The sequence below is a fragment of the Plectropomus leopardus genome, chromosome 19, assembly GCF_008729295.1.
Source record: "Plectropomus leopardus isolate mb chromosome 19, YSFRI_Pleo_2.0, whole genome shotgun sequence".
In the NCBI taxonomy this organism is placed as follows: Eukaryota; Metazoa; Chordata; class Actinopteri; order Perciformes; family Serranidae; genus Plectropomus; species Plectropomus leopardus.
In genome coordinates this window covers 3616678-3643538 of record NC_056481.1, presented here as the reverse complement: position 1 = coordinate 3643538, position 26861 = coordinate 3616678, and the positions used below count along the sequence as shown (strand labels likewise).

Below are 26861 nucleotides of genomic sequence, written 5' to 3'. Positions count from 1 at the left end.
TGTCTGCTGCTGACAAAAACATGCATCTCTTCCTCCCGTCTGTGGTTGTTCATTTTTCTTTCAGAGTGCCCCAGGAATGAGCCCTAATGCTTCGGATGGTCATAGTTTCCGAGTTGGGAAGTCGTTCTTCCAACTTCAATGCATTCATGTGCTTTGAGATCGTAAAGTGTGAAACAAAGTAAAGCTACAAGGAAAATGTGTTGTGTTTTAAGGCTTTAAGGATTATAACTATTTCCATTTTTATATATTATTTTACTTTTTATTCAAAAACACCCTTAATCATACCTTAAATCTTCAACCAAATGACCCAGGTGCACGTGCACAGGCTGACAAGCATCTGAACTGTTGAAGTGTCCCTGATCCAGACAGTGAGCTCCAAAACACCACTCTGCTGCTCATTTTTTGCAGTCTGACTGACCTCCCTGCAAAGTGTGAAGACCACACATACAATTTCCCCACAGGGATCAATAAAGCACCACGTATATTGAAAGAAAAAAAAAACACTTGCAATAAAGAACGCCCCTTAGGTGTTTCTTCAATTGAAAAAAAAGAAGGAAAAAAAAAGCTGTTTGAATCTCAAAAACTGTTAGAAAAATATTGAAATATCACTCCGAAATCAAAACCGTAACCATTACTGAAAGAGGCCAGCTCCCCGGAGGCTATTATATTAGAGATATGATTCAGCATTATTGAACTCGCTTTTCTGCGCATATTCAAGGCTTTTATATCCCAAGTACAAACTTATGTTTTAGTCAGGTGCTCTATATATTTTGTTTTTATTTAGACCAAAAAAAAACTACAGCCAGTACAGTTAAATCTAGGCCAATTTAATCTTCCAAAATTAGAGTGGAGGGACTCAAATAATGGTGGCTGTTTTGCACAGTATATAAAAACCTTTGATGAAATAAATGACACTCTAAACTGTGACCAGTATAGTTCAATCTGAGACAATTTAATCCTCCAAAATTAGAGTGGTGGGACGCAAATAGTGAACCCTATTTTGAACACTATGTAAAAAAAAGTTGTAAAAAAAACAATGAAAGTCTTAACTATGGCCAGTATATTTCAATCTAGGCCAATTTAATCTTCCACAATTAGAGTGAAGAAACTTAAATAATGGTGTCTGTTTTGTACATTTTTTATTTTTTTTAATGTTAAACAAAAAGCCAATTGGACCAACTGACTGTCATTTGGTGTTTTAAATATTTTATTATTAATATAGCCAAAAATATTTATTCTATTAAATGTTGTCTAAAAGTTTTAATAACGTAGAGTTCCCTAACAATCTCCCCATATCCGGTAGCTATCACAGGTAACAGTCTAGTTGGTTAGCTCCTTAACGTTAGCTAATGTGGCTAATACGAATAATTAGAAAACGACGATAATATTGTAATATTTCAGTTTAAAGCGTGCCTTTGTTTGTTAAATACGTGGGACGCTCATACTATACCCACATTTTTAGTCGTTGTCCCCACATCGACGGTCATCGTCAAATTCATTTACGCTTATACCGTTTAACAAGTCATGCAGCTAGTGAGCTTAATGCTAACATGCTAATTAGCGGTAGCCGTTACGTCGAAAATGGTAATTCAGCGCCGTTATTCTCTTATTTTAGGTCACAGTGATGTTTTCATAGAAGCAAACGCTTACCTGTCCATCACTCATACAACGTTTAACGGGTTTACATCGATTTTATACGCATTTGTAGCCAAGGTTTTTGCTCCCGTTTAGCTTGTAGTTAGCAGCTAACTTAGCATTACCTGACGTCGTCGGACGTCGTTAGTTGGCTCGCTCGGTTGATGTTACCTACGAAGGCAACTGAAGTTCCTCCTCTAACGCGATTATTTAATGGTAAGTTGATGTATTTACCTCTTAAACTAATAATAATTGTCGAAATTAGTTTTCAAATGTGGTTTTGATTGAATATACACTATTTAAATACGTTATTTCTACCACGTTTGTGCCGGTGGTGCATTCAGGTGCTCATGACCTCCCTAGAAGTGAGTGATGGTGTAAAATCGTAAATTTGGGTTGTTGTACATTCACGCTGTAGAGTTTTTTTTAATTTAAAAAATATATATTCTTTTTACTCTTCACTATCTACGTTTCCCCTTAAGTTGAAAACGATGGTATTATCAGGTTATTTATTTTATTTATTTTATTTTTATGTTGTTTTTTGTTTTTAATGTAGCCTACATGAGGTTAGCTCCATTTTATGCAGACACCTCCAAAGACTTTCTTAGTCGTTGTGAAACTGTAAATCAAAATTGTGGTGGATTCGTATTTACTTTTAGCTGAAAATCTCTGTTGGGTATTAACCAACACACTGTAAAGCTCTTAATACATCCATGGGAGTAACTAGAAGGGAAGCACTGGATTGGATTTTTTGCCAATATCCAGTATGATGATAGGTTTGGTTATATAACTGCTCATTTTGCCAATAACCAAACCACTATTAATACATCCACCCCCAGCAAGATCATATTATGCAGCAGATATAGACTTTAAGTGGGCTTAAGTGCTTTTCAGTTTATGTAATATTAATTCATTGTGCAAAAAAAGGAAAAGCATGTTGCCCGATTCTTTGAGGGTTCACTTTATTGTCAATATGGGCCGATACTGATGATGTGCTGATATTATCAGCGTGTTGGCCGATTCAGATGGGCCTTAAGTAATCAAATGTAATGATAACATTACTTTGATGAAGTAATTAAAATAGTTTACCCATCACATTTTTAACAGGGTAACAAGTAACCTGCTACATTTCAAAAGTTCCCATCACTGCTGGAAACTGCCAACATAACACAGGACCTATAATAAAAATCCACCAGCATACAGGTGCCTCGTGCTTCAAAATAAGAAAATACATACCCACAGGGATTATTTGACAGCTAAGGCTCTATTATTAAATCATTTTAAAATAGCTAAATACCACATGTTGTCAAACAGATATTTTCACTTTTACTGTTTAAATTACAGTAATTACAACATTAGTGGGTATTTGATTTAAGCTTGGACTCTTCTAACAACACATAAATGCAGCATCATAGATCTCTCACTCTATCTGACAGGGCATGGATGAGTTTTTTAGAGGGGCGATGGGATGTACTGGACTAAACTTTTGGTGACACTGGAGTATAGGTATTGGTAGTAGTAGTAACAGAAATAGCAGTGGGCCTGACTGTCGCCTTATTGATCCTGTATTACTGAAACACTACAAGGAAAGCCATCAAGAAACCAAAGCTCAGTCAGACGCAGCTCACATCGACAAAATGCACCAGATATCAGTCAAAGCTATGTTGGACTAATGTGTGTTCCTGCTCACACAATAGTTATTTTATATCCTGAGCAACATCACACGCTTATACAAAATTAACTGCTTTTCACAGACTAAATGGCAACATTTAGACTCTAAATTGTATAAAATTAAATGATGTGTCCGTGGATTGTTTGTAGTATTATCAGATTTTGTTCCTGTAGTCCAAAGACATGTAACACATAAAATAAGACACTTAAAATGTTTTCTATGTGCGGCAATAATCCAAAAACTTGTTCTGAATTAATTCTTTGCCTAGATTTCTTTTAAGAACACAGGGAGATGGCAATGAGCAATTTTGACCCAAATGACCCAAAAATTAGCAAGAAATTGCTAAAGATCACAAGAATATTACCTAACAATTAGCACACAAAAAAAACAAAAAAAAGAAAAGTAAAACCGAAGTGTTTCACTGTATAATCCTCAACGTTCAGTTTTGTATTCAACTGATTTCATTTCATTCCTTTTTTTAAAATTTGATTTGATTTATTTATTAGTCACTTTTGGGATTGGGTGGATTACATGTTTTTTGGGGGGGGTTATATGTTTTGTATTTGTTTTTATTTATTTGCGCACATATAAACATGTACTCATATGTGTTTATGCGTATGTCCTTGTTCATTGTTGCTAAAATCAATAAAGGAATTGATAGTTAAAGTTAAAAAAATTACCTTTAAAATGTGCTAACATAATATGAAATATGTAATTGAACATAAATGCAGTTCTATACCTTTTCCCTTTTTAAAAAATTAATCTCTTTTTCAGATCATTATTCTTATAACTTTTACTAATTTTTTGCTATCTTTTAGGGTTCTTTTTTGCCAATGTACTTTACATTTGTCCATGTTTTCAAAAGACTTTGCTCAGGTGTCAAAGGTTTAAATGCTTGTGAAATGCAACTGACTGCTGCAAAAGACGTTTTAAAGGGTAAAAGCGAAAAATTGCTCTGCTGCTGCATATTTACCCTTAAAGCAAACTTAATTTTTCCACATAGCAAAAAACAGCACTAGTAGCTGCAGATTCATTTCATGCATTGTCGTATTTTGATAGTTTTTAGCATTTTTCAGTATTTTGTGTTGAATGCTGTTGGTCTCCTTCCCTGTCATTTCTCTACAGGAAGCCGCGGGGTCAGGGCGAGTTGAATCCCATGTCACGATTGTCCCCACGCTGACCTGCGCTTGACTGGCCTCCCAGCAAAAAGCCCCTGTGAAGGTAAGAGGAACTGGGGGTCCCCTCCCCTGGAAAAGAGGTTCCCTCCCCTTGACAGCTCCACAGAGCCCCAGCCACCTGCCTGCTGGGTCAGCCCCATATGAAAAGGGAAGCCCTTTGTAATCCGACGGGGATTACACCACCCAACAATGCGCCGCTGAAAGAGCGACAAAAGCCCTGTATCAAACGCAGCTGAGGGGGAGCACGGCTATGATCTCCCGCTACTACCAACACTGACTCCTCCGCCACCTCTCATCTCCCCAAGAGGCTCCTTCCCCCCCTTTAAGCATTCGCTGCCTCTGTCCTCCTTCTGCCCTCTCATCTTTAGGATCTGGCCTTTTATCAGCGCATTCCTTTTCATTTGCATTGCGGTGTGGGGAGGGACAGCGGGTCTCTCTGATCTGATAGCGCCAGGAGAGAGAGTCAGGAGGATCCTCAGGGCATGAAGGCGGTGTGTGTGTGTTTGAGTGTGTGTATCCTGTCCTGCAAACACACACACTCAGCAAATTGCATTCTTCAAGATACGCTGAAACTCTTTTGCAGTCCAGAGAGACAAATAGTGAAGCACCCGTGCCTGTCTTTCAGGCTCTGTGTCTTTATCTGTATTTCAGAAAAAGGAAGCGATGTGGTTGAGGGGCATGTTTTTACTTTAAGGTCCATTCTGTGGGATTTACAGGAAAATCTTGGCAGAAATATAATATAACAAGTCTGTTTTAGTCTGTCTTTAGTTTTATCACCTGAAAACACGATTTGTTGCGTTTTGGTTACCTTAGATTGAGACGCTTATATCTACAAAACAAGCAGATCACCATGTTTCACCATCATGCAAGTCGGCAAAAACAGACAGACCAAACACCATTTAGTGTTTTTACTGTTTTAAATCACAGGGTCCGCTTGTTTTGAGAGGAAGATACTTCTGTAGATTATTCAATTCCCAGTAAAAAAATTCCTTAATGTCTGGATCTTTAGTTGTGAGAAAAAACGTGAGTGCACATTAGCTAATGGTGGACAAGCCGCCCAAACCGACATGCCAAACAGCATTGGAGAAACACTCGTTTGTAACATGAAACTGCTTTATTCAGTGTTTTTAACTATTTAAATCACCTGTTTGGTTTGTCTTGGAGAGGAAGGGACCTCTGCAGATAATTCTGCTCCTGCTAAAAACCTCCTGAACATTCGGATCTTAAAGGTGAGGTGTGTAAGATTAAGGTACAGTTAGTGGCAACTTGCAGTGAATAATTACAACCAGTTGAAACGTCTGGTGTGAATTTCTTCAGTGTTCAATGCCCATTAGCCGAATTATTCGCAGAGGTCCCTCCCTTTCTAACACAAACTGACCGCTGATTTAATCCACTAAAAGCACTAAAGCATCAAATAATGGCGTGCATTCACAAGATTAATCAAAAGTAAAGATACAATCTCACGTGACACACACATCACTTCTTGCCAGGCAACAAGGACAAACAGGGAGGAAATATGAATCAGAGGGAAGTGGTTGCAGTCATGAGCACTTGTTTTATCATCCTCATCACCTCAGGTGGGTCGGGTGATCTCAGGGAGACATAACATTTATGCCAATAAAAATCCTACACATGCTAAATCCTACATATTAGAGAAAAAAGGCGGTGCATTGGTGTGTGCTCGGTTAGCAGCCCATCTCCAGCACGACGAACAGCATCGGAAAAACACTCATTTGTAATATTAAACTGCTTTTTTCAGTGTTTTTGCCAGTTTGAACCATCTGGTTCGTTTGTTTTGAAGGGGGAGTGACCTTTGCGGATGATTCGGCTTCCAGTAAAAACGTCCTGAACATTGAACACTGAAGGAATTTAACTGGGAGAAATTTCAGTAGGTTGCAATCTGCAATACTCACTGCTAGATGCCACAAAATCCTCCTAAATCTTGTACATTGTTTCTTTAAAATGAGGAATTCGTGTCCAAAATTCTGTTTAAAAAAACAACTTGTTTTAAAACCTAGACATAAATCATTCTGCAAGAATATGTGTCACCTCTTTCAACAGCAAATACCTCACCTGTTTCCCTAAATTAAACATGTCATAGCATATTCAAACCCCTGATAAAATAAAAAGCTGTTTGGCCTGATTCTTGAGGGCCTGTTGTAAATGTTTGTGCTGCTCGAGGAGATAAAAAGAAGTAGTTTACTTTTCGGATTTCCTCAGAATCATTGTATTCCCAACCCACCCATTGCTCAAACACATGTCAGCGTAGGGGGGCTTTGGTGGCGGCGAGGTAAAAAAAAAGCGTTGATAGATCGAGGACACAAAAGACAGAGGAGCAAATGTGTTGCGCTAAATCTACAACCTTCAGTCAGCCGCATATTGACTGACTCGGGATGGTTACCTCAGCTTGTACTCGAATCAATGTTAGCCCCTGAGAGCATTGAATAGAAAAATCATTCAAATTGTATTATGTTAGGATATATGAGCCATTTCAAAATATTAATTCAGCATTATTTGAGGTGTCTGTTAAGGGGACCGGTTACAGCTCGCAGTGCGTCGGCTCGACTGAGTGATTACATACCTCTATTACATGTGATATATGAATGTATGAGAGGGAGCTATTTTTCATTACCAAGACATTGTCCCTAGAGGCAGTTGTTAAAGAAGAATCTGTGAATTATCCCTCTGGAACAACTGGCCCTTGTCATGAGGCGAGCGGAGAGGAAAGGAAGGGAAACCCAGCGAACAGGGAACGTTCCCATAACACTGACTAACGTTATCTACAAGTTACAAGAATATTTAAGAGAAAACACTTTAATCAAATGTTCAAAGAACCTGTTAATGGTGTTTATCATTTGAAATAATCTACCTTTTAGTTTAAATGCTGACTAACACGTAACGTTATAACTGCAACATTCTGATAATGTTTTGGTGATGTTGAGAGGTGACAGATCTTTTATAAAAGGTTCCCACAATGTTTCATGAAAACAAAGAAAGAACATTTAGGAGATTTTATTGATGCCAGAGATTACAGACCATTTTTTAATGAAAATGTAATGTAATGTGATATGTTAACGATAATGTTTTGATGTTTATAGAGAATGTTAACTGAACTTTAAGAAGAACATTCTGGGAATTAAAAGAAAACTTGCCTCTGAAAACATTACTAAAACATTGCATTGTACGATTCTCAGAACGTTTTTAGAAACAAAAATTGCTATGCAGCCAGCAGGGAACATTCCTACAACATTGCCTACAAGTTGCAATTATATTTAAAAAAAAAAAAAAACGTTTTAAATTTAATGTTTAAGAATGTTTTAAGCATGTTTATCTGTTCAAATAATATGCCAACAAGGTTAGACGAAACGTTATGACTGCAACATGCTGAGGATGTTTTGGTGATGTTGAGAGGAGGCAGACCATATGATTTATAAAACGTTCCCACAGTGTTACATAAGAACAAAGGAAGAATGTTTTCAAAGTAACATTCAGAATATATTATTTAGGCCTGAATTACAGACTAATTTTATTTTGAAAATGTAAGGTAATGTGTTTTGTTTTTTTTTTTCATTTTTTGATTTTTATAGAGAAAGCTGCCCTAACTTTAACACAAACATTATGAGAACCAAAAGAAAACTTGCCACCGACAACATTACTCAAACATTGCATTGTACCATTCACAGAGCATTTTTAGAACCAAATATTTCTAGCTGAGTAGCTGGGAAGGAAGGGAAAAAGGAAGCACAGCACTATTGATAGCAGGATTGAGAGACTGGAAGGACGCCAGGAGAGTGTGTCTGTGATCCTGCACACCGCCGCCTCTGCCTCTGTCCAGTTAATTGGAATACAAAGCAGAGCGGGGTCGATGAGAGAGTGGTGAGGACGAGGAGGGGAGGGGAGCTGCTGTCTGTCTCCAGCAACCTTCACTGCTCGCTGGGAATTGACTGGGGAACCAGCAAGCGAGACCGACACACTGTCACTGGTAAAATGAACTGTCACCTTGCATTTCTCAGCCTCCTGGCAGCATCGAATTGGCCGCTTTGAACCATGTGACGTGACACTGATTGAGTTCTGGTTTCCCCCCTCCTGGGCTCTAAGGGAAGAAGCCGGTTTAATTTCAAGTGTACAGCCTCTCCATGCAAAGTATGCACAGAGGAGAGGGGGCATCAGTGTGAGTCTGGAGCTGTATCTTTACACCAAACTGTTCTCTTCTTCCTCACCACCCCTCATTATTTCATTGTGCTGCTTCGTTACGCCGCCTCTCAGCTAGTCTTGTTTTTCTTACGCCATATAGTCATGGCGGTCTGACAGGCACACAGAGGAGGAAAACTATTAGGGGTAGCCATTTGGATCCTGGAGGCAATCCCAGGGAGTATTAAGACGTTAACCCTGGCCAAGTCACTTGTCTCTCTCAGTTACTATGCTGATGGAGCGGGGAAAGGATGCAGTCGCAGGGGGGACCCAGGAGGCTGCAGGTCGGCTGGCGCTTCCAGATCCAATAGAGCCTGACTCGGATGGGGGGAGGGTTGTCAAGAATCGCCCCGGCTGGGCTAAAAAGAGCCTCAGTGCCATAACAAAGGAAGACGAGAGCGTGCCATTCACAGCGAGGCAGCATTTTTCCACAAGGCTTCAACAGTGGGAAAAATGTGGAAATTTAAATAGTGTTGATAAAATTGTATGTTGAAAATCACACATTTCCGTAAATTTCCGACACTTTGTCACCGTCTTAAAAAGTCCTAAAAATATAGTTTTTGTTCGAATTATTTATTTTATAAAATGCACATCATCCTTGGGTGGAAACCACTAATGATGCACAGGTTACACAGATAAAAAAATCAGTTGATGTCCATTTAAAATCTTAAAAGTGAAAGTAAAAAACTAGAAACAAGACAAGAATTAATCCTTAAACAAACCATAGAACAATATTAAAGTCCCACCACTGAGCACACTGACAGTGCCCACCACTGAAAGATGCATTGTCATATGTTTAACCTATTAACCTTTCAATGTTTGCACCTTGAACAATGTCATACAACAATTGTGTTTGTGCGTTTAGGATACATTCTTAAAAAATATATAAATTGTCTATTTTTACGTTTAAAATTTCCAGTTTCCAGTGCTAATTAATCAGAAGGGTAATTGACCGAAAATTTGATTAATCAAACATTTTTAAAGAAAACTATTTTAAAGAAAAAATCCCCAAAATGTTTTTAAAAATTAAGTAAAAAAATTAAATGGCCACAATTTTAAAAGAAAATCACCAACTTTTTTTTAAGAAATAAAAAATAGCCCAATTTTTTTTTAAAGAAAACATGCCTTCCAAAAGTTTCTAAAGTGGGCTCCTCATCCAGACCCATTAATAATTCAGTGAGATTTCTTAATGTATAAAAAAAAATGCCAAAATGTTTCAACATGTTCACATTCATTCAGTCTTGATGGTAACATGAATCAAATATTGGCCAATTTATGGTGAACTAAAATAGCGTGAAGAGTATATGCCCGTCAGTCTTCCAGTCATATTCAAGGCAATTCAAGGTCATTTAGGGACGCTAGTATGCAGAAATATTTACATACACCATTTTTAAAAATAGCAATGCACTTTTTCCTCTGGCCAAAATCTTGTGTAACTTTTATTAAGCCCCTGTCCTGACGCCCTAGACCATTGTGTTTAATGTAATACCTGTGTCCTCACTGTAGGATTTTAACTGAGTTTGTTACTGTAGTTCTATTTTTATAATACTAGTTTGCTAAACTCCTCACCTTCACTTTCTTCACATTTATTTTGGCCAGATTTGGCCTTTGTCTCTCCTTTTATACATCTAAACTGTGCAGTCAGTGATTTAAGTCAGTAAGTTAATTGTTATGTTTGATCCCATAAACATGGACGTTTTAATGGGCCACCACTTGGCTATGACCTAGGTCATCTGTACTCTTTGACCCCCTGACGGCAGGCCTGTTTGTAGGCTAAGGCAAGGAAGCGGGGTGACTTACGGCGCAGGTGATGAGAGGCTGGGCGGTGTGTGACTGAGGCGCTGGAGCTCAGGGGGCAGAGGCACAGGAGATGGAGAAGACATTGAATTGTCATGAACCAAAAAACACTGGAAAATCAGACTTTAGATGAGCCAACAGTGCCACTGTGGAGAGCAGAAACAATCTGGCAGCATGAAGGAGAGAGACTAAGGGCTTGAAGCTGCAGTTGATGAGTGCAGAATGATCCACAGGTGTGCATGCAGAGCTCCAGCAGCAGGAAGCCACGCCCAGCCTCCGAAAGCACACAGAAACACAGCAACTCAAAACACAAGGCGGGTTTCCATTAACATGCAACTTTCACAAAAATAAAATATGCCTAATGGAAACACACTAGTTTCTGCGAAAAAAGTTTTTATGCTCGCATGAGGTGGTATTTCAGGCAATTTGAAAAAGCTATATTTTGCAAAATTGCAGTAGAAACACTTTTTTGGCTTTTCTAGGTCACATGATGCTATGGCTATGTGCTTGTCAGTAGGAACTGGCTCCCTCATGATGCAGCAGGAGCTACAAGAGCTGTTATTGCATCACATAACTCTTTAAAAGTTGAGTGCATCATCTGGAAGTGAAACCGTGGGCTATAACCTCCGAGAAATCCCCCAAATATATAAATTGTATGTGAGATCTGAGCAGCTAACTAAAGTTATTTCCAGCAGATAGCCACCAACCCTGTTTCATTTTAGTTTTTATTTACAGAATTTGTAAAAAATATTAAAAAAATAACCATGCATCTAATTGAGACAGGCCTTTATTTGTCAAAATGTGTCGCCACGCCGGGCTACTAAAAGGGACTGGGCTTATATTTGAAGTTTTACTGTATATTGTGGTAGTAACCTAAACAGCTGTGTTTAATATCTAGCAATAAAAAATGACTCCTCCGTGGTATCTCTTAGATGAACCAACCCCCCGTTCTCCCATGAATACAGTATCTGGTTTCCCTTTGAAGCCCTGGGACCCTGCAGAGTGACATGTGACAGAGGAACTGGTCAAAAACCGAGGAAGTGAGCATGGCAATAGACTTGTAAAAGAGCCTGCAACAACTGCGAGCAGCATGGGGTACAAACAGCACCGGGCTGACCTCAAACAAAGTGCAGAGGGAGGCGGGTCGGCTAAAGATGTGTAAGATATCTGAGGAGAAGGAGGCTGGCTGCTGTGTGTATTAATAGCCCTCATGTTTGTGCAGTCAGGTGTTGGCGCTGCAGGGTTTTTGATTATTTTTGTGACCATAAATGATGTTACTTCTTCTCCTCCGGTGTTCATTAACCATTTTCCTCTTGCTCTCCTTGCCCTACATTCTCCAGCAGAAGGCAAAGGGAGCTGATCCGAAGGTGAAAAACATCCTCCTCCTCTTCCCCCAGCTGAACATCTGTCTCCGCGGCGTTGGCTGCAGCACTGACTCTGACACCTCCAGATGGAGAGCCCGCTGGGAGCGCTGAGGTATTACCTACAGAGATGGCAGGGATCACACCTCTGGAATGAAGTCCCACACTTGTTTTCTGCACCGACCCCCTTTTCTGTTGTTGAATCTGTCACTATTCATATCGATTGTCACCTCGCCAGTCCTTGGCCTTGTGACTCTTGTGGAAGCTTTTTGAAAAAAAAACACATGACAACAAACTCTCTCAGCCCTTTTCTAATTTACAGTAATGGGCCGTATGGTATTTCAACTGTAACTTCTATTAGTAGAGCTGTATTAATTTTTAATATAGCTGTGAGAGAGCTGCATGCGGATGTGTTTCAAATGATTGCTGATTTCCATTCCCTGGAAACATCTTGGACTTCTTTAGTTTGCATAAAGCAGAACATTGACTACATCTTTAGCCTACAGGGTTTGAACAGTCATGAAAAACTTGGATAAGTCATGGAATTTGCAAGTAGCAATTTGGAAAACTAAATGTCCTGAAAGTCATGTAATTTTGTTTCACAAACATGTATATTAATACATGATGTGTTCAAAGACTGCAGAAATGTGAAAATCCAACGATAATTTCTGCTTTTGCAGTTTCTGGCTTTAATATATGGTGTAATTTTTGGTGATTTTTCAAGAAAATGTGGGTTTGTAAGGCATTTTCTTCAAAAATCACCAAAAACTGTTAAAGGAAAATCATCAATTTTTTTCTAAAAATCGTCAAAGGATTTTTAAAAAATCCCTAACATTTTTTTTCTTTAAAAATCGCCAAAAACATTTTTTTAAGGAAACAAATGGCCAAGGAAAAAAAAAAATTTTTTCCATAAAAATTGCCAAAAGACCATTTTTTTGGCCATTTTTTTAAAAGAGTAAAATCACCAACATTTTCACCACAGCCTCTCTTTTCATAAATAACAAACAGTCCCCACTTTATATTTAAAATTCAGCTCTAATCTTGTTCTAGATTCATTATTTTTTTTAATAATATATATTTTTAAAAGCTTTTAATGAAAAAAAATAACCATTAAGAAGTACAGATGGTCATTTCAAGGGAGGTTATGGTCTTAAAATTTTGCCTCAAAGTCATGGAAATGTTTTGGTAGGACCCTGAGTCTAAATATTACAAGCAATACCTGCTAAAAATCCAAAGCATGAGAGGCCCTAGAGTCGACTTCTCCGAGCCACTCTGGTGTCTTGACAGATTGACTCTGCATTCATTTGTGCCTGAACTCTGCGTGAACCTCAGCTTTAGGAAAAAAGGGCACCAACAGGCCGGTGCTGCCGGGGCAGAAACTGTGTGTGCAAACCCAACACCCAGTGCAAATATTGAAACTGCTGCCTCCTCTTCACCATCGCATGAAACTAGGCAGTCAGGTCCGGCAAACGTTTATCTTGAGTTGAAGCCACAATGAGCACTTACACGTCAAATTATCAAGTTCCTCAGATTTTAAAAAAGGAAAACTCAACTCAAATTATGTAAAATACAAAGTGGATGTCAGTGCAACCTGTGTCAGCTGTCTCCAAGCAGAATTTGGGTAACAAATCAAGGCTGGCTCCCTGGAGTTTGTTGTCATGTTTAGAGCCCCTGGAGGTATTTGGAGGTGAAAAGGTCACTTGAACCCACCCCATGTGTTGTGAAAGATTCCTCTTGTCACATTATACAAGGGGAATTTGGTGAGACTCTTAATAGAGTTGTATATAGAAAAGACATTTGCAATTATTTTGATATTTAGAACATTTTTTATATACATATATTTGGAAAAATAGATGTAAAACAGGTCAGAATTAAAGTTTGATAGGAATTATCAGTCATTTTTGTATTTACATAAACAGCAAAATACAAAACTTTTCTTCATTTTATAAACTTTATTAAGCTAAATCATCTCAATAGTTGCTGGAAAATACCCTGTAAATAAATAGTGCAAACAATGACACTGAGACACTTCAGTGCTTCAACACATTAAAAAAATAGCATAAGAAGGTTACAAATACAAGAAAAAAAAGCATTTTCAAAAGTTTCTCCAATTCAGCATTAATCATTGCACTGTAAGCAGACACAGACATACCCTGTATACTTCAAGTCCACATGCTTTTTTCACAGTTTTTCTGGAATGGTGCGACTAAACTGAGAAGTGGAAAACCTCCACAGTCAGATTGTTTTTTATGAAAAGTCACAGTGGTTCACAGTCTTTCACCTTCGCCTTTGGAGAGGTGTCAGGGCCGCAGACTTTCTCCACGGGCGCCGAGGTGTTGCCCAAAACGCAGCCCAGCTTCTCGCGTTTCTTCTGCTTCATCCTGCGGTTCTGAAACCAGATTTTTACCTGCGTCTCGTTCAGCTCGAGGCTGGCGGCCACCTCCACCCTCCGCGCCCGTGTCAGGTACTTGTTAAAGTGGAACTCTTTCTCCAGCTCGGTCAGCTGCTTGGTGGTAAAGTTTGTGCGGATCACGTTGTGCTGGCCGGGGACGCCGAACTCCGAGAGGACAGCTGTGGAGAGACATGGATGGATGAATGGGTGATGGAGGAAATTCACGATGGAACTAAAGATGTGGATGATGCATGTGAGGATGAATCGAAAAATGCACAAAACATTAGTTGCCAAATATATTTTTTCAAAGCAATTTATGCTGCATTAAATCAACTGAATTGCGTTTTTACGCACGGTTTTACGCACAGTGAGTCCCCTGCAGAGGCCTCACAGGTTCTCTAATTCTCAAATCTGTTTATGCTTGAACAAACCTGTTTTTGGTGGATTCCTCTTCACTTTCATCCAGTCAAATGTTTTAGAGGTCTCCTCCACGTGCTCCAAATCTCTCTCCTTATTTTGGGGTGGTAACCTCGTATAAACAGTGTCTGGATATTCTTGCTGCCTCTGATCCCCGTTTCCAAAATGCAGGTACTGGCTGCCTGTTGCAACCCCAGGCCCACAGCTGTCCCCGGTGTAGGGAGCCATGTTTGTCCCGAGTGGAGACACTTGAATGAAGCTCCGGTCCTGCTCTGGTGCGAGGCCGTACTGGTGATGTCCGTACTCCAGAGGTGAGCCATACATGGAGTTCCCCGGCGGCGCAAACTGCAGATCCAAATGTGTCTGGTGGTGCAGCGGGAGACTCGGGTTTTGGTGCGTCGCTGCAGAAGTCGCAGCAACTAGTCGTCCGTCCTGTGCGTAACCATCACTTGTTGCACACGAGTTGGACGACATGTATCCATGGTTTAAATTGTGGTATCCGGCCTTGGCGCTAAAAATATTCGCTCCTCGGTTGCACACGGGGTAGTCTAAGTATGAGTTCATCCTGTAACCTTATTGGCCTTATTGTTTGTTCGATCAAGACCGAGCAGTCATTAATCGGTGCTCCCTTTGCCCTAAACCTTCTAGGTAGTATGTCAAAGCTGTAAAACTGCCTTCCACTCTCATATCACCTTCCTGACACACCATGTGACCCGCTAAACGCCAATGGCAAAGGACCTACAGCACTCTGTCAAGTCTGCGGGCTCGTCCATCAAACGGCTCGCATTTACATGACAAATGCTTCAATCAAACTCGCTCATCCATCTGATAAGAACACAAACATCAGGACACTTATTTCAGGCTGTTACAGCAGCTCAAAAAATAAAACAATTCATGGCAAAAAGATTAAATAATGCTTATATATTTAACATATTCATAATAATAATTAGGATTATAAGAATAATGTGATTTCGTATAATACATTTTATTATAAATCATCAGCTGTCATGTTATCATACTTTTACATTATCTTTTCCATATTTTAGTTTTTTAAATCTGTATTTAAGTTTTTGAGTGTTGCAGTATTTTCCTTATCTTTATTATTTTTATTTTCTTAATATGTCGAAAAAAAACCAAAACAAAGCAAATTCCTTATGAGTGAAAAATAAATCATCTTCTAATTCTAATTCTGAAAAAAGGCCTGAAGATGTCCAAAGTTTCTTTTAAGACAAATTTTTGCTCTAAACTGAACCTAAACCTGACTAAATAAATGCAGAAATAATGCTAAAAAATAATAAAAATCTAGTTGGATTTTTTTATTTTTTATTCTCAAAACATTTCTTGGGTCTGTCGACATCACGAATCCTGCAGACTGACTCAAAAGCAGCGCAGTGAATCCAGTGATCCATCATGCGCTCTTTTTACAGACTGACAGCCTGTGTGGCCCACTTCGCCCATAAAGGAACAAAAGACACCTTTAAGAACCATATAGCCTTTTAAAAACGACACATAACGCAAAATCTTCCAAAAAACTCATCCGTATAAGGACCCTGTAATTAAGCAAGAGTTAATGTGATGCTATAGACCTCAAGTGCTAATTAAGCTTTAAAGAAAAACAACGTTTGGCTGCATTACAGTCGTCTTTTTGCGGAGTATTTACTGCTGAGAGAAATCTCGTTTATTTATGTAGCTGAAATAACAGTGAACATTTAAATCTACAGGGCTGGTTGGAAAAATATTTAGAAGAGGCACATGCGTAAAAGTGAACAATTGATGAGAAACACTCAAGATAAATAAATATAAATAAATAAGACTTGAGACTAATATTTAGATTAATTAGTCCAATAAATAAATGATAAAAGATGCATGCAGATACAGATACACTGTAAAATCTGACAAGTTGATCTTACTTAAAATAATTTTGGAAACTGATTGCATTGAAAAAGGAAAGTAAATATAACTATTACTCTTTCTTAATTTATGTTTACTTTATATCTAAGTGATAAGTTTACTTTAAATTTATTTGTATTTAATTCATTTTGTGAAGTTTTTCTTACTCTAAAATAACAAGTGAAACTAATTTGTTCTTTCTAAGTTTTAGCAACTTCAGTAAACTAAGTTAGTCTGACTTAACTTGATCATGATAAAGAGGATTTTGCCAATTATTTTTTTGTTAATATGTTAGAGAACATACAAATATGGCTAACATATGCCATTGGCAAAATACAGATGTATAGTACAATATATTTTGTTCACTTAAGTTGCTAAAACTTAGAAATATTTATTTAAAGCTTGAAGAGATAACTATTTTCTTTTTTAAACATTTAATTCTGAATTTAATGTTAATTGCACAATGTAATGGCTATAAAAGAATTTAAAAAACGTGTTTAAAACTAGCTCGCGATTCTGCAGTTCTGCCTGCCTCTGGATATGGTCTCCTGCAGAAAATCAGGATGGATTTACAGTACAAAAAGAAGCATGTCAACAATTGCACAACAAAAAAAGAGAACTGTGCTGTTTGTTTTCCTGGGTCCGGCGCTAGCTATCTGCAGCAAACGAGTAATTTTGCAGCGAACAAGTGATTTTGTCAAATTATGCATTTGAAAGTAGCTGGTCCACAGCAACAGTCAAAATTAAGAAACGTTAAGATACAAAAATAATAAATAAAATATAACTATCTAAAATAGTAACAAAATAACATTACATCTTCAGTGAACATATTTTCCTTCTCTCTTGAATGTTGTGTGTGTTGATGTTGTTTAGTGTCGATTTGTCTGATATTTGTTAAGCTCTGAGGAAAACGGAAAGCGATCTCGCGAGTCTTTGTGACAGTGGCGTCAACAATAATACCACTCAGTGACACTAGGTGGCAGTACAATTGAAGACTTATTGCTTTCTTAGTTAAATTTCTAATTTTTAAGTTGCATCAACTACAAAAAATTAGGTACATATGACTAAATTTGAAGTAAATGCAACAACTAGATATAAGTAAACAAATTACGATTAATATTTATTACAGTTGTGCTTTTATGTTATGTGTGGTTTTGTGTGGCTTGGCTGTGAATGAAAATGTAATTCCCTGTGAAGGATTCACAGGGAATTACATTTTCTATTCCCTATCATTCTATTTAGCTATATTTACTTAATTTTTCAAAGAAATTAGTTTTTTAAAGCCTTTTAAACTTGACCACATTTGCTTGATTTCTTTAAGAAACACGAAGAGGGCAATGAGGAATGAAAATTATATTAAAATAAAATAAACGAAAGAAAATATATTTAAAAAACAATTCCAAATCTACTAATTTCTTGCCATGTGTGGAACATGTATCACCAAAGAAGGAATCAATTAATTATTAAAAGGGTAAAATAATGACGTTGCTCCAGGTTTCAGAGAGTTAAGTAAAATCAACTTGTCAGATTTTTCAGTTAAAGGGAACAGGGTTTTTTTGCAGAGAGGAACTGTTTCTGCTACAGATGAGTCAGTTTTGGAGCTTGCATGATTCTGTCCTGAGTGCAGCTCTGTGGGAAATATGACCCGTTATGATCCACGTTAGTTGTGCGCGAGGCGGTGCGCGTGTCATAATTAAGCTGCGTGAAACCCGGAGCTGGATATTTGGAGTATTCCGGGTACACCGGTTGGGATTTTAGCGAAGGGGAGGCGGGTTGGTAATCCCCGCCCAGATGGACATAACCCAGGCTCGACAGAGTGGGGCTGCCCGGGGCGGAGGGGGAGGACGGGGGTGAGGAGGAGGAGGTGTTGGTGGAGGAGGAGGAGGAGGAGGTGATGAGGCCCTGCACTCTCTCGTCCTTCTTCTGCTTCATCCTTCGGTTCTGAAACCAAATCTTGATCTGCCTCTCGTGCAGGTTGAGCAGGCCGGCCATCTCCACGCGCCGCGGCCTGCACAGGTAGCGGCTGAAGTGAAACTCCTTCTCGAGCTCCACCAGCTGCGCGCTCGTGTACGCGGTGCGCGTCCTCTTGGAGGCCGGGGTCGCGCTCGGACACTTCTCGTTGACGGTGCAGTCTGTGGAGACAAGCAGGGAAGTTGAACAGGTTGAAATCACGGGGTGGAAGAGGTTAATGGGAGGTTTGTTTGTTTGCCTTGTTTGTTCTTTTTTATTTATGACTTCAGGACAATTTAAAAAAAATTCTGCCTGTTTTCACCGAGTTTGCACATTGTTTACAGCCAGTTTTCTGATTTATTAGTTTGTAAAAAAAAAAAAAAAAAAAACCAACAGAGGCGTAGATGTCAGGGGGACACATGGGGACACCGCCCGAAACCACACGAAATAAGCAGAGGACTTTAATTTTGAAGAAAACATAAATGAATGTTTCCTTCATTTAATTCACTTTTTATAAGGCTGGATAATAATCTGTACTTTTAACCCTTCGAAATCTGGAGCGATATCCTTTGACCCTGGGGCATATTGGTTTTATTGCTTTTGAAAACATGGGGAAAAGGTAATGAGCAACGTGAAATGCAAGACATGTCTTGCAATTTGCAAGAAATGAGTAATTTGGATTTTTTTTTAAGACAGTGAAAAATCTCTAAAACTAAACCCTTATCATAAGTAATTTTAAAAATACAATAAATTACTTGCAGAATTCTTATAATTCTTATATTATTTTATACTACTATTATACTTAAGCACATTTTAAGGTCATTTCCTTTTTGTTTTTGCTGATTTTTAGGGTGTCTTTTTAAAATTATTTTTTACTAATTCCTTGCTAATCTTTGGGTCATTTCTCCTTTCAAAAGATTAAGTGAAGATTCTTTAATTGGCTACATAAGTTTGTCAAAAAGGCCTTTTTCAATCTGTATCTTTGAATCTGCATTTAAAGAAAAACTCCAGATATCTATCTAATATATCAACAAATAGTTTCAGACCTTAAAAACAGACTCTTGGTCACCATTTTTTAATTGAGGGGATGTGCCCCCTCAATGTTTAGAACATGTGGGGCAACAGATTTTGTTTGTTTGTTTAGTATTTTACATACTTAAACTAGTGAAAGTGAAGTAAACCAGGAAAATGAGCCTAAAACTGACCCCAGGTGTGTTTATGTTTCTGCTGCATGTCTGACTGTGCCTTTACTAACAGCTGCCTGACCTTTTGAACCTGAAACGAAGAAAATATAATCTAATTCCCTCCATTTAAAAAGAGCTTCTTAATTATAGGGGACATAAATGAAAAGGCCTCATTTGAAAATAAATTGCTTTTTACTTCGTACTAACCTGCGATTCTCCTTCCGTGTTTCTGGTTTGAGTGTCTGGACTCTTTCATCCAGGGGAAAATCTTTTTGCTCGGAGGAAACTGCTGCTGCTGCTTTGACCTCCGGCGATCAAACGTCTCCATTTGCGCCAGAGGTTGTTGTTGTGCGGCTGCAGCGCACGCGAACCCACTGACATCATCCAGAGAGTCGCCGAAGAAGAAGTCGTGCTGGTAATGGTGCTGCTGGAGGTTTTGTGTCTGTGCACTGGTTTTCTGCATTTCCATGAAATGTGCACCGGGGCCCCCCTTTGACCTTCCGACGGAGCGCTGGCAGCCAAATGTCACATGGCAGGTTTCCAGAGAGCCCTGCAGCTTCTGGCCCTGAGAGACGGAGACAGAAATCAGGGAGGAGACCACATGATCCATCTTATCAACTCAATAGTATGCTGACATGAATAGCAAAAGCCTCTGCTGGCCTGAGAGCGAAAATAAAGAGTTTGGTGGAAATGGACGCTCTGAAAAACCCCAAAGTCGAGGATTATTCGTGTAAAAATGTAATTATTTCTTCTTTAAAAAAAAAAGAAAAAAAAAAAAATCCTTACAATCCGTTAAAACCTCACTGGCCTGCAAAAAGGCTCATTATCTTTTTTGAAATGTAGATAAAAGAAAAGACATATAAAGGTTTCAAATGTTTGCCTGTAATATTAAAAGATATTAATAAAAATTGCAATAATGACAAAATATTAACAAAAATAGCATCAAAAACAACAAAAGCAAACACTAATTAGCCTGCACATAAATATCCAAACATAAATAAGTGTCTGGTGGTAATATGCCCCCTGAAAAACACAATTTTGAGAATAATCTTTGCAGAAATGAAATTAGTTCTAAAACCTTACAATCAGTATAGCCCTAACTAGCCAATAACAAGGCTTATTATCATTATCTTTTCTTTTTTCTTTTTCTTTTTTTTTTTTTTTTGTAATGCAGATAAAACAAACGAAATATAAAAATTTCGGTTTAAGAAACAAGATTATTTCTTTTTGTCTGCCTTAAGTACAAGATGAACAAAAATTGCAGAAGAAATGACAACACCAATTAGTCTGCACGTAAACAACATCCAAACAGACAACCACATAAAAAGAATTGCTTTCAGGCTATAAAAATACAGATAAATACGTTATTTTAATTCTTTTTAAATGTGTGTTTCCTGACATTACATTAGGCCTGTGAGTGTTAATAAATAACCCCCTTCTCTCGGCTAATGCATGACCCTGTCTGCAATATTTTCAAGGAGAAAATAATTAAATGTTATATCACAAGCTACTAAAAAACTTATCCATCTCCATCGCATATGCTACAAAATAATATAGTCTATTGTGCACTGCAGCTGTTTTTCTGCTCTCAGATGAAACAAAATAATAAAAAAAAAACTTAATTAAATTCCACAGAAACAGAAATATTAAGCAGCAGTTTTTAAAGGAGAAGAGAGAAAGAGAGAGAGAGAGAGAATAAAGTCTGGAGGCATGCAGCTTTATGAACTCTGGTTGAACCGCGGCTGGAGTCAGGCTCGTAAATCATAAAGACACATAACCCAGTCCGCGGCACAACACCCGGGCTGCCTTACCTTCACAACCTACATTCATCCCGCACTGAAACAATCCGCGCGCCAACAAATACACACCTTCCTCTCACCTTTTTTTTGGCTTGGTTGGTTAAAAAAACTCCAGATTAGAATAAAATCCCTGCAGAGAAAGAAGCGCCTCTTAGATGATGATGTGGCTTTGCATGCCAGTGGGGTGAAGCGGAGTGGACAGTGTTTCTGCAGCTCACACCGCCCTGCATAGCACACAATGTCAGCCTCTGTGTGTGTGTGTGTGTGTGTGTGTGTGTGTGTGTGTGTGTGTGTGTGTGTGTGTGTGTGTGTGTGTGTGTGTGCAAAAAAGAAAACCCTTTCTGCTGATCATGCAAGCTCATATATGGAAATAGCTCACCAGCAATAAAGATTTTCTGTACATCTTTATGGCAGCGTGAAAATCCTAAAAGAGACGCCAGAAAAAAATGACATTAAATCTAATTTTAAGTGGATTTAGATAATGAAAATTCTCTGTTATAGAGTCGCCTCCCATCACTATAACATGCATTAAAATAATGCAAAAAAAAACTGATTGTTTTTAGTTGCGTTTAAGCTATTTTCGTCCTGGGAACTTGTCCAGCACTGTTACAATAAATTCAAACGTCGCCTTTAGGAGCGATGCCAGCAGAGATGCCATAAATTACTCCGCCAAAGAAACTATTTAGTCTGGAGCTTTTTGTAACACACATACCAAGTGCATTACGTCTTGTTTATGTAATGAGATTTTTTTTAATTTAAATGAGTGAGTCATTTTAAAAACTGGGGGGGCAGAGAGACAGTGGTCAGCAGCGTGCATTTAAAAGCAGATCCAGTAATGAGGCCTCGGTTTGGTTTACACGGTGACCATCAGACTGCTGCAGAGCATCGATTGGCGGCGCTTTTCATGTCTCGTCTCCATGTTTTGCTCGATCACTTTGATTGGCTCTGAGAGGTAATTTTTAACCGAGGAGTGTTAATTAATGCAAATGAGCACCTTTTGATCTGTGAGCCGTGCACCGCCTGATCTGTGTCAGTGATGCGTCAAAAAAAGTTTTATTTCAGAGCTGCAGAATAAGAAAGTTGATCTTAAATTTGAAAAAACAAAGTTGAGTGAGATGTCTGATTTATGCATATGCACGAGCGTAACTTTGGTTTGAGAAGTGAGAAGGACATAATAAAAGGGGGGTGGGGTTTTTTTTCCCACAGCAGGGGCGTTTCTAGGATTTCAGGACATTAGGGGCTTGACCTGGGAGTCCATATTGTGAGTAGATTTCAGTACAGAATACTTCACAAATGTTGTCATTAAAAATGTATTGACTATAGTTGAAAGCATAGTTCAGTGTAAGATATTTATTTTGAAAGTGGTGGAATGTAACTAAATAGACCTACATTTACTGAAGTAGGCTATACGTATGAGTGGAATGACAGATATTAGATCTTTTATTTTTAACAATCAGATATGTTCTTAAACATTCAAAGCTGAAGCCTCGATCTTCAAGGCCCAATGACGGCACTGTCCCCCAGAAAAAAAAGAAATGTGATTTGAATCAAATTTCTTGCATTTCTAAATTAATTTAGAGATTAAAATAACCGAATAAAATCAGAGAAATAATTGCGTCGGCTGTCATGCTAAATTCTACCAGAGTGGTAAAATGCTAAATTTGCTTCTTATTGTGGGTTTCTGGTTTTGTTTTGTTTTGTTTTTTAGAGGAAAGTCAGCAACTTTATTCACATTTTCAGCCAGAATCTGACAAACAGTAGGCCTAGAATATTAAGCGTAATTTGGGGGGTTTGGGGTTGAGGTTATCCACCTGCTAGTGGAAATGACATCTCCGTGCATATCCACTCAGTTGCCAGTTTATTAGGTACATGAAAGCCTTTTTTATACACAAAGATATATATATATATATATATAATACGGGGCTGCTGTTAAGTCCCTTATTTACGCCTCCTTTGCATTTTTACACAGAACCAAACAACGGCAGCACTGTGACGCTTCAGTGTTTGATTTCAGACAGCATGCCGGCACTGTGGAATCAAAAGAGGCATGATGTTCAACACAACAGCACTGACCTCTAATGTGACATAAGACTTTCTAAGCAATAACAACAGCATAACATGTCAATAACAATCATTTACTGTCCTTATTACAAGGTGGTGTTTGTATAAATGGGACAGCCAGGAGGACGGGACCATGGGCAGGACAGGTGAGATGTTTTGACAATTTGTTATAAATGTCCACATATTGGGAAAAAGTTAGTTAAAAAACATTAGTTATGTCACTGTTGCTGTTTGCATGATGGCACTATTGTTATATTCTGTGTAAAAATGCCAAGGTGGCATAATAAAGGGACTTTGTGTCCCCATAACGCGATCTCTATGGAAAAAGGACATACGTAGCTAAGCAGGGCACCACCAAACTTTGTTTATATATTTTATATATATTTATATATATATATATTAAATACAGTGGGGAATGGTGGAATGGAGTGTTTTGAGCATTAGAGTTAGAGACTGAAAGAATGAAAGAGAATGAAAAGCCTAAAAACAAGAGGAAAATATTTGAAAATTTGTTCAGATCGTATAGTCATTATCATTGGCACATATGAAACAGGGGGATTTGAGAGACGATTTTGGGCGAAAATGCACATTTTCTAAATACTGAGGGGAATATGTCCCTTGTATCCCCCTAGAAATCTATAATATGATGAGTACCTACAATCTCAAACTGGCTCCACACTAATAAACTACAACATTACAAGCTTGCATAAGTACATTTTGCTGATATTACTTCCGCATCATGACATCTTGAATTCAGGACTTTTACTTGTAATGTAGTAGTTTTAGATTGTGGTATTTCTACTTCTAAGTAGCCTAAAGCGTCTAAAAAACCTCTTCCACCACTGTGTATGTGCTCCATAAATCTCTGTGATGGCCTATATGTGGCTATAAAAAGAGCCATATAAATACAAAGAAAATCAGCAGTAAGTGCTGTCTTAAAAAGTCTAAATCCTCCCGTGATTTACGAGGCGGAGAAGAAGAGGAGAAGGAAGACGATGCAGATGGACTGACGTGATAAGTCAGTGTACAGTCAAAATATAAATTCATGTTTGATCCCTGCGGCCTGCAGAGGTGACAGTTATTATTCACACGACAACATCCCTGAGCTGCACTTTACATCCCATCTTCATCACCGAGGTGAGCTCCGCACTCTTCAGGCTGCCTGTCTGAACTGTGATGGACATGCACCCCCCCCCCCCCCCCCCCCCCCCCCCTCCCCCTTCCTCCTCCTCCTCCACCTCCTCACCCCTCTGTGCAGTCTGCAGGCCTGCTGACAAACCTCTCGTGACAAGTAGATGCAGGAACCACGTGTCCACAAGGAGGACGATTTACAGCTCTGAATTAATTCACAGGCAGTTGAATCAACAGTAGAAGCCACTTCCCACAGCTGACATAAGCATTAAAGCAAATAAATCCAAAATACACAAATAAACAGGGTTAATATGCAATTAAAATAGAGGAAAAAAAATCAGATTTCTAAGTTAAAAAAAAGGGCAAAAAACTGTTTGTAGCTAAATTAAATTTCCTCAAGTGGATTTAAAAAGTAGTTATTCTATATCATAAATAAAAAAGAAAAATTAAAAACATCAATTTAAATCACAACAGGCCTTAAACTCTGTTATGGCATCAGTTAAGCATTATATAAACATGCAAGAAATGGTTTCTATCACACTTGTAGTTATTAGCAGATTTAATGGTTAATTTATGCATTTAATCACAAATGTAAATCTTGAAGCTGGCATATAAACAGATAATTAAGTGGAATATTGTAAAATACAATTGTAAAAATATAAAATAACTCTATTTATGAATTGTAAAAAAGAAACAATTGGTTTTAAATTAAAATGGTTTAAGTTTAAATTTGAACTTTAAAGTTGATTGAACTTATGAAGACAAGTTGAATCATTAAAACATTACCTCAGCTTCTCAAATTCAGTCAACCTAAAATTTTAAGGCAGCCCTGACCCTAACTTTTTAAAGTTAGAACAAATAGTTAGTTTTTACAGTGTATTGTAGCAACACTTGACTTAAACACTGAGGCCTTTAGTTTCCTCACACTGTAATGTGCCAATTAGCTGATTAAACCATTAATTAATGCATTTATCAATAAATATAACTCTTTAAGCTGGTGGATAAACAGATAATTAATTTGAAAATAGTAAAATACAGCTGTAATAATACAAAATAACTTGTTATACATGAAATGTAAAGAGAAATGAATTGTTTTAACTTTAAGCTGTAAACACTTACAGTTAAGTGTGACCCACACTGTAAAAAGGGACTACTTGTTTTGACTTTTAAAAAAGTTATTGTCCAGGCTGCCTTAAATTTTAAGTTGACTGAATTTGAGATAAGTTTAATTATTTCAACTTGTTTTCTCAAATTCAGACAACATAAACAAATTAACTTATACTTATTAAGTGTGACCCATATCAGCCCACATTTCAATGCAATCTCACACATGCACGTGCATGTCCATTATAAACACAGCAAAATTAATCTTTGATAAACTTACATTTCTCTCTGGGTCTCATTTTCTGCACCAGCTCAGATTCTCAGCCCGCGCCGTGTCTGTTTGTGGAGGTCCTCCTCACATTTCTCTTGAAAACTAAAACTCCTCCTCGACCAAACAGGCGAGTGGAGTGCGGTGAAAAGAAGATAAATGATGCGCCGAACAAAGGCCCACATTGAAGGGTCTGTCCTGCAACTTTCACAGATGTCATATTCTCCAGCGATCTGCAGCTACAAGAGAGAGAAAAGAAAAACACTCAAAACAGCGCATGGAGTCTGGTGCAGGAGGCCTGCAGCAAAACAACGCACAGAATCACTAAAAAACCACTTTAAACACGTGTTACCAGGCCAAACACATCAAACATGCAGCATTATTTGCAATAAACTGAAACTTAAGGACACACAAAGAATAATGGGTATTTTCTCGCCTGTAAAATGAGTGTTTTGTCCCTCTCGAGGTGAAGTGTTATCACCTACATACTCCCCAAGACGCGAATTTGTGGCTGCTGGTATATTTACACAAATTCGGATCTACAGGGTATATATAGATGACAGGTGGTCGACCTCTGCGTGCACGAGCACAGAAGCTGCAGCCCCCCTTAACATGCAATCAACAAATAATAATGTCCAAATATTAAAAACGCTCAAAATTTAAAATGCAGAGATTAACCATCATAAAAGTCATCAGTAGTTTAGCATATGGCGCCTTTTATTAAGGTTTTATAACTAAATAACAGCTTTATTAATGGTGTTATGGGTTAAGGCCTACAGTGGAACAAAAAACAATCTGTTACCAGGTTGTTTCTCTCTTCTAAATGTAGGT

General features: G+C 38.2%; 3 protein-coding genes across 3 annotated transcripts in view; all 3 read right to left on the bottom strand.

Moving 5' to 3' along the window:
* The window catches only part of skap1 (src kinase associated phosphoprotein 1), a 54044-nt gene extending 43380 nt beyond the window's left edge, over positions 1 to 10664 (bottom strand). Inside the window, exon 1 of the mRNA XM_042508681.1 lies at positions 10477 to 10664. Within this exon, the coding sequence (XP_042364615.1) occupies positions 10477 to 10570 (94 nt within the window). The 5' untranslated portion in view covers positions 10571 to 10664. The remainder of the gene's footprint in view (positions 1 to 10476) is intronic.
* A 3380-nt stretch (positions 10665 to 14044) lies between these two features.
* LOC121959146 (homeobox protein Hox-B1b-like) lies at positions 14045 to 15207 on the bottom strand. The gene is made up of 2 exons (XM_042508341.1): positions 14658 to 15207; positions 14045 to 14405 (listed from the first exon to the last, which is right to left on the bottom strand). The coding sequence occupies exons 1-2, from the start codon at positions 15205 to 15207 to the stop codon at positions 14092 to 14094; spliced, it is 864 nt and encodes a 287-aa protein (XP_042364275.1). The 3' UTR covers positions 14045 to 14091.
* A 2904-nt stretch (positions 15208 to 18111) lies between these two features.
* Positions 18112 to 26120, bottom strand: LOC121959149 (homeobox protein Hox-A3-like). The gene is made up of 3 exons (XM_042508345.1): positions 26043 to 26120; positions 19875 to 20232; positions 18112 to 18665 (listed from the first exon to the last, which is right to left on the bottom strand). Exons 2-3 carry the CDS (start codon positions 20134 to 20136, stop codon positions 18112 to 18114), a joined length of 816 nt encoding a protein of 271 aa, XP_042364279.1. The 5' UTR covers positions 20137 to 20232; positions 26043 to 26120.
* Between the last annotated feature and the right edge of the window lie 741 nt (positions 26121 to 26861).

Coding starts and splice junctions, on each gene's coding strand:
- LOC121959149 (XM_042508345.1), bottom strand. CDS start 20,136: ATGGAAATGCAGAAAACCAGTGCACAGACACAAAACCTCCAGCAGCAC. Junction 18,666..19,874: donor ACACGGAAGGAGAATCGCAG/GTTAGTACGAAG, acceptor TTGTCTCCACAG/ACTGCACCGTCAACGAGAAG.
- LOC121959146 (XM_042508341.1), bottom strand. CDS start 15,207: ATGAACTCATACTTAGACTACCCCGTGTGCAACCGAGGAGCGAATATT. Junction 14,406..14,657: donor GAGGAATCCACCAAAAACAG/GTTTGTTCAAGC, acceptor GTCTCTCCACAG/CTGTCCTCTCGGAGTTCGGC.